This window comes from Stylophora pistillata, chromosome 3 (genome assembly GCF_964205215.1).
Source record: "Stylophora pistillata chromosome 3, jaStyPist1.2, whole genome shotgun sequence".
NCBI classification, from domain to species: domain Eukaryota; kingdom Metazoa; phylum Cnidaria; class Anthozoa; order Scleractinia; family Pocilloporidae; genus Stylophora; species Stylophora pistillata.
In genome coordinates, this window is record NC_142521.1 from 16,522,501 (window position 1) to 16,530,000 (window position 7,500).

At 42.4% G+C, this 7,500-nt stretch overlaps 3 protein-coding genes across 4 annotated transcripts in view; all 3 read left to right on the forward strand.

Annotated features, from left to right (window-relative positions):
- LOC148734748 (uncharacterized) overlaps positions 1-2,127 on the forward strand; it is a 2,921-nt gene extending 794 nt beyond the window's left edge. The window contains exon 1 of the mRNA XM_088752825.1: positions 1-2,127. This exon is cut by the window's left edge and continues 794 nt beyond it. Within this exon, the coding sequence (XP_088608951.1) occupies positions 1-2,002 (2,002 nt within the window). The 3' untranslated portion in view covers positions 2,003-2,127.
- On the forward strand, positions 2,089-4,977 carry LOC148734749 (uncharacterized). Its single transcript, XM_088752826.1, has 3 exons — positions 2,089-3,283; positions 3,480-3,871; positions 4,576-4,977. Exons 1-3 carry the CDS (start codon positions 2,089-2,091, stop codon positions 4,975-4,977), a joined length of 1,989 nt encoding a protein of 662 aa, XP_088608952.1.
- A 1,654-nt stretch (positions 4,978-6,631) lies between these two features.
- Positions 6,632-7,500, forward strand: part of LOC111326852 (serotransferrin) — a 6,879-nt gene continuing 6,010 nt past the window's right edge. Inside the window, exon 1 of one of the 2 annotated variants that reach the window (XM_022930931.2) lies at positions 6,632-6,765. In XM_022930931.2, coding sequence (XP_022786666.2) covers positions 6,708-6,765 — 58 coding nt within the window. In that variant the 5' untranslated portion in view covers positions 6,632-6,707. The remainder of the gene's footprint in view (positions 6,766-7,500) is intronic. The other variant, XM_022930932.2, reaches the window with a different exon arrangement.

Below are 7,500 nucleotides of genomic sequence, written 5' to 3' on the forward strand. Positions count from 1 at the left end.
CATCAGAGGACTTGAAGCTTTGGGAGTCAAGTCCGAACAGTATGGTAGTTTGCGCATTCCCATCATTATGGCCAAACTTCCGGACGAAATACGAATACAAGTGGCAAGAAATACGTCTCAAGACGTTTGGGAGATCGACTCCTTGCTCGATCTTATTCAAAGCGAAATTGATGCAAGGGAGATGAGCGAGAAGATAAAAGCCGCGACTGAGCAAGTTAAGCGTCCATCGTCCTCAAAAACCCCACTACCGACAGCTGAAACATTTTTTGGTGCCACTTCAAACACAGAGTCGAATGTCCCAAAATGCGTTTACTGCACTGAAAGACATTTCTCAGCATCTTGCAACAAAGTAACAGATATCAACGCCAGGAAAGACATTCTTAGGCGCGATAAAAGATGTTTTATGTGTTTGACGAAGGGACATTTAATTGATCAGTGCGACAAGAGTTGTAGAAATTGCAAGCGTAGACATCATCAATCGATCTGTCAAGTAAAATCACCGGGTGAATCACTGAATTCTCATTCCCCACCTCTCGAAAAACCGTCTCAAAGCAAACCGGAGACCCAAGTCACAAACAACGCAACGAGAATCAATACGGCTAATACAGGAGCCTCAACAACTCATTTTACAACTGCGACGTCGAGAATTAAGGGGAGTATTTTGTTACAAACTGCTACCGCGATAGCAACAAACGAAGACCGATCCAAGTCCATTCCCGTACGAATTTTGTTCGACAATGGCAGCCAACGTTCATACGTCACCGACCACATCAAAGCGAAGCTGGGTTTAACAGCAACGTCCACTGAGACCCTTCACCTTAACACTTTTGGTGAAAACGCTTATCGTAAACAAAAATGTCAAGTTGTTACTTTGCCACTAAGAAGCAATAAAGATGAGTACGTGGAGATTTCAGCGCTTAATTTTCCAGTCATTTGTTCGCCACTTCCTAAGAGAATAGACGTCACGAAATACCCACATTTGATAGATTTAGATCTAGCAGACCGTTCTGAGTTCGACCTAGACTCCATTGACATTCTCATTGGCTCAGATTATTACTGGGACATTGTCACTGGAGAATCAATCCGCGGTGAATTTGGTCCCACAGCCATCAGCAGCAAGTTTGGTGGGCTTCTGTCAGGCCCTACCGAAGAGCAACATGTCCATGAAATTTCCAATGTCGTCTCGAATCTTATCATCTCTGGTAAACCATTGTTAAGCGAAACGAATGAAGTTGACGAGATCACGAACATACTGAAAAGATTCTGGGACGTTGAGAGTCTAGGAATTGTAGACACCGACCGCGAAGGCGAATTAGTCAAACGAAAGGGAGAAATTACGTTCAATAGTAGTTATTATGAAGTTGACCTGCCCTGGAAGGGTGACTGTTTTCCACAGTCTAACAATTATGCAATGTGTGCTAGGAGATTACGATCGTTGCATTCGAAGTTGAAGAGTGAGCCGAATTTGCTGAATGAATACGACAACATCATCCAAGAGCAAAGAAAGAAAGGGATTGTCGAGATTGTACCTGAGACCGAAGATCAAACGCTAGAGGAAGATAAACTTAGCACGAGACGAATTCACTACTCACCACATCACGCAGTCGTGCGGAGAGACCGTGAAACGACAAAGGTTAGAATCGTGTACGATGGCTCTGCGAAGAATTGTAAGAACGAACGCTCTCTTAATGACTGTTTGGAAGTGGGAGAAAACTACATTCCTCACATCTTTAAAATGCTAACCAGATTTCGCTGGAACTTCGTCGCCCTAACGGACATCGAGAAGGCGTTCTTGATGGTCGGAATCAAATCGGAAGACCGAGACATGCTACGCTTTCTGTGGTTCAAGGATCCATTTGCCAAGAAGCCAGAAATCAATGAATATCTATTTAATCGCTTAGTTTTTGGTCTGAGACCATTCCCCTCTATCCTGGGCGAAACCATCGCGCATCATCTAAATCTCTACAAACAAAGTGAACCCGAAATATGTGCAAGCTGTTAAACAAGTCTCTGCACGTGGACGATCTTTTAACTGGAGAAGAGAACGACGAGAACGGTTTCGTTGTTTATCAGAAATCGAAGAAAATTATGGCTAGCGGTGGTTTCAACCTGAGAAAATGGAACTCGAATTCTCAAACACTGTTGAAGTCGATTCAAGCATGCGAGAGTTCGCAAGAACAAAGGGCGTCATTTGACCCAGCTACTGCAGAAGATGATGAGTCTTACGCTAAATCGTCAATCACCCCCAGAAATTATGAAATGAAGAACGACACAGTGGTTAAGGTTCTTGGAATGAACTGGGACACTATCGAAGACAACTTTTTCTTCAACTTAACTGAATTGTGCGATTATGGAATGTCACTTCCGGCGACCAAGCGCTCTGTGTTGAAGTTGTCAGCAATGGTATTTGACCCGATGGGATTTCTCACTCCGTGCACTGTGGAAATGAAAATTCTATTCCAGGAACTCTGTCTCGACAAGATTGACTGGGACAGCAACTTGCCAAACCTTTTTATTGGAACCTGGAATTCATTTCTGAACGAATTGAAGTGTTTGAACGATGTGAAAATACCCCGTTGTTATTTCCGATCAAGGCCTGTGGAATTCGAGCTTCATGGATTTAGCGACGCCTCCAATCGTGCTTACGCAGGAGTTGTTTACATCCGATCACTGTATGAAGAGGGAAAAGTCGATGTTCGTCTAGTTGCCTCGAAAACAAGAGTGGCGCCGCTAAAGAGACAGACAATTCCACGTCTGGAATTGTTAGGCGCTCTCATTCTCGCCCGACTCGTTAACAGCCTTGATTTGAACGAAGGTAATGTCAAGACCGTTTACTGGACAGATTCGACGACAGCCTTATGTTGGATCAAAAATGAAAAACCCTGGAAACAATACGTGCAGCATCGAGTGGACGAAATTCACAGGTTAACTTCAGAGAACGAATGGCGTCATTGTCCGAGAAAACAAAACCCAGCGGACTTGCCGTCAAGGGGCACAAGTGCTAAGGACCTTACGATCAATGCAATCTGGTGGAACGGACCGGAATTTCTATACCAGCTGGAGCCAGAGTGGCCAAAGAACGAGTCGACCCATTTTGGAGATGAAGAAGCGCTTAAGGAAACTGCAAAGAATGCAGTTAATGTCACTCATTCCTTGGTGAATAGTGCAGCGAACGAACTGACTAACCCAAAGGTTGACAATGTAATTGACATCACGCGATTTAGCGATCTGACGAAATTGCTTCGCGTAACCGCCCTCGTCGTTAAATTTGTAAACAAGCTGAGTAACAGTGCGAACCAAGTCAAATTCTGGTAGTGGAAATGAAATTATTACTGTCCTAGAGTTAACGAATGCCGAGGAACTTTGGATTAAGGCAGTGCAAGCCTCATCATTTGACGAAGAAATCAAGTTTCTACGTGATCATAGGCAAAACAAATGTGTACCGTCGACTTACGTCTCTTAATTTGGATTATTTCTAGAAAATGGTATCGTTAAATGCAAGGGTCGAATAAACAAAGCCGAATTACTGGGGAGCGCGAAAAATCCAATCCTTTTGCCATCTAAGCACGAATTTGTTCCATTGGTTATCAAGAAGGTACATGCATCTGTGAAACAATGCGGATTAAGAGACACTCTTACTACGATAAGAGAGCGATTTTGGATTGTGAGGGGTCGTGAAGCAGTAAAACGAGTGACCAAGAAATGCGTGATTTGTTTGCGAATCGATGGAAAGTCGTACAAGTCTCAGTCAACTCCTGATCTTCCGAGTGAACAAGTGTCTGAAGATCCACTCTTCACGCATGTAGGATTAGATTTTGCGGGACCACTAAATGTTGTCAACGAATACGCGAATGGATCGAGCAGAGTTTACGTGTGTTTGTTTACATGTGCTTCGACCAGAGCCATCTTGACTCTGATGATGACATCCGCACAGGTTGTGGAAACGTCAGTCACTGCCACCGACAACAGTCCTTCTCAGGACTACACTCACCCGGACGATTAGACTACACCTTCACATGTTACTCCCGGGTTCAAACCATTTACTGCACATTTAGAGCTATTCAGAAGTCTCGACGTACAAGAATTTCAGTTGGCTTTTAGACGATTTGCTAGTCGACGAGGACTTCCTGCGACTATTACGTCAGACAACGCGAAGACTTTCAAGTCTTCAAGCAAAGAAGTCAGAAGGATCAGAAGATCCAACGAAGTGTTGCGTTACTTTGTGAATCAAAGAATCTCCTGGAACTTCATAATCGAAAGGGCTCCCTGGTGGGGAGGGGGTTCTGGGAGCGTTTAGTCAGAAGTGTCAAGACGCCTCTAAAGAAAGTACTCGGACGGGCAACTCTGAATTTTGAACAATTGCGAACTTTAATTGTGGAAATCGAGTCACTGATCAATGCAAGGCCGATTACCCACGTTTACGACGACACAAATTCAATCTCTTATCCGTTGACTCCTTCAGATCTTGTATATGGGCGGCGTGTCACATTAACACCAAACAGCGCGCATCACGAAATAATCAGTACTCACCAGTCATTGACATGAAGAGCTCGCCATCATAAGAATTTACTACAGCAAGTTACAACACAGTGGAGAAAGGAATATCTCACTAGTTTGCGCGAACAGTCAAATGCGAGAAACAAAGGAAATGTCGCTCAAGAAGTCTTAGTTGGAGACCTTGTGTTGCTCAAAAATGATTCAACGAGTAGAATTCGCTGGAAGATTGCAAGAGTCGAGGAACTTATTCCTGGAGCGGATGGAAAGGTTCGTGCAGCGATCGTCAAAGTCGGAAACAGCGACAAGCGACCGACCTATTTGAGGAGGGTCAAACAACATTTGATTCCAATCGAGGTCAAGTCAAGTATAAACAATGATGACACGCGGTCTATTGCAGATGTTGCAAATCAAGCTGTGCGACCCCGACGTACTGCGGCTGTGATAGGGGAGATCAGCCGTCGACAAATGAACGTTGTATAGTCTATTGTAAATAATTCTTTTGATAAATCTGGACGTTGAAAGTTTCTCACGGCGTGATTAAACTTTGGGGAGTGTCAGATTCTTCGCATATGTTACACGCGGACCCACGTGAAATGGCACGTGTTTTAGCGATTCATTATGTAATGTTTTGTTTGTGCAGTGGACCTTTGATCTAATCGATTGACATTTTAAACTAATTACTCTACATTAACTTGATCAGTGCTTTTAGCGAGACAAGACTTTCATCGACATCGACATCTAGGTTAGGTTGTACTGTAAATAGGCACAAATCAGAGTAAATCAATTTTAATTACAGTATACGACTCGAAGTTTATTATAGTTATCGATATTTATGCACAGCTCAGGGGCCCGTTTCTCGAAAGTCCCGGTAACTTAACGGACCCGAAGCCATGTTTTAAAATCAAAATTTAAAGGATAAGAAAGCAGGTTCGGGCAGCCAAACCAGTCCTTTTTGTTTCTTTAGCTAATAGTTTTGTTGTATCATTTTCAAAACTTTTTAAATCCACATCTTGAATGAAAACAGAACAGCTTTACGGGCCCGTTAAGTTACCGGGACTTTCGAGAAACGGGCCCCAGGTCCGGATGTAAGAGAACAATTCGAGACGAATTTGTCTTGCATTAATACGCAAATTAGGGTAATATTCGTGCCCAGACACATCGTAAAACTCCCTTCTCTGATATCTGATTGGTTGAGATGCATTTTGTTGCTAAGTAAAATTTCACCCTCCATTAAATTTTTTGGCTATACATTTTTAGCCCTACAGATCAATGAGTCAGTTCGAGGCAGTTCAATGACTTCAGGGTCATTGTCTCTGAGCAGTATGGCGAGTACGATGTGTAATACTACGCTGTTGCCATTGTGAAAAAGGCAAACACAGGCTTCGACTTGAAGACTCTTAAAGTGCACATAAACCCAAAAATTTTTTTTCGCTTAACGAAATAAGCGTATTTTTTGGAGTATTTCTGTGCAAACATTTTTTTATTTGCTCAAATCCTCAATTGTCTGTGCCCAGTCAAAATACGGAAAATCGGCCACCATCTTGCCCCACGGCCGAGTTTAAAGGGGAATGGCTCTAGCGGGTAATGTGACGTCAAATCGAGAACACGAAAGTCTGCGTTTCACACATTTTCGCTTGTTTGGGAAGGTTGTAGTCGATTTTGTCCGAAAATATGCCGACTAAGTGTGTCGTAGGAGGATGTAGCAACGTGCGAAATTTGCAAGAGGGTATCACGCTTCATACATTCCTCATACAACACACCTGGTCGGCATATTTCGGACAATATCGACCACAACCTTCCCAAACAAGTGAAAATGTGTGAAAAGCAGACTTTTGTGTTCTCGATTTGACGTCACATTATCCGCTAGAGCCATTTCTCTTTAAACTCGGTCGTGGGGCAAGATGGCGGCCGATTTTCCGTATTTTGTAATAAGCTTATTTCGTTAAGCGAAAAAAAATTTTTGGGTTTAGGTGCACTTTAAAGGAAAGAAGTCTTGCCAAAAAATTAGGGTAAATTAGGGTAAATTAGGGTAATATTCGTGCCCAGACACATCGTAAAACTCCCTTCTCTGATATCTGATTGGTTGAGATGCATTTTGTTGCTAAGTAAAATTTCACCCTCCATTAATTTTTTGGTTATACATTTTTAGCCCTACAGATCAATGAGTCAGTTCGAGGCGGTGTCAAAGTGCTTCATCTGTTTAAACAAAAATGGAGAAGATTCTATTCGTTTGGTTGCTCTTGAGCACTATCCAATGTGCACTTTCAGGTAAGTAAACCATTTTTCGATGTGTCTTATTCCAACATAAATCTACGCTGTTGCATTAGTGCTGTTTTGGTAGAGGTTGAAAAAATTCTGTTTCAACCTTCAACATCGAAGCTGCCTCAGTTAGTGGGGGACAGTTTCTGTGGCGGAAATGAAATTATTTTTTCAAGCTGTGTTACTTCTAAACGGGCAACTCTTCTCTCGCAATTCTATGCAATGTTTTCAAAGCTTCAGTGGAAACTTCGAAATCGCACATACCACCAAAGTTAGTGCTTTTTCAAACCGATGTTGATGCGGTATATTCCTGCAAACCAGCGTAATTTAATATGCAAACCCGGAAAGAGAAAAACTTTGTTTCTTTTTCACTAATTTCACTGGTTTAACTGAGCTTTCGAAACGGAAGAAGGGCACAGGTTCTATTTTTGAAACAGAAGTGCTCAAAGCTTTCCTATTTTAATTCTCTTTCGTCGCAGTCGAATCTCGATCAATCTAACTTCCGCCAGCAAGACCTTGTTTATTACATAGCATTATGATAAACCCTGAGATTTTATTTCTTATAAATTTTACGGATTGTTTTTGGTACACAAAAGTGATTTCTCTGAGAGAAAAGATTTGGATGTGTGTATATCCCTCAAAGGTATACTTTGCGAAAATCACGACCTGTAAAACTCTAATAAACATCTGGCGTAGAAGATGAGGCAAGGGGTGGGGGTGGGTATTTTGCGTTCCTTTGAGTTG

Excerpts from the sequence above, each read along its gene's own strand:
- LOC148734749 (XM_088752826.1), top strand. The coding sequence starts at position 2,089 with ATGGCTAGCGGTGGTTTCAACCTGAGAAAATGGAACTCGAATTCTCAA. Across the intron at positions 3,284-3,479 it reads TAAATTTGTAAACAAGCTGA|AAAATGGTATCGTTAAATGC; the intron begins GTAACAGTGCGA and ends GATTATTTCTAG. Across the intron at positions 3,872-4,575 it reads ATGGATCGAGCAGAGTTTAC|CAAGTTACAACACAGTGGAG; the intron begins GTGTGTTTGTTT and ends AATTTACTACAG.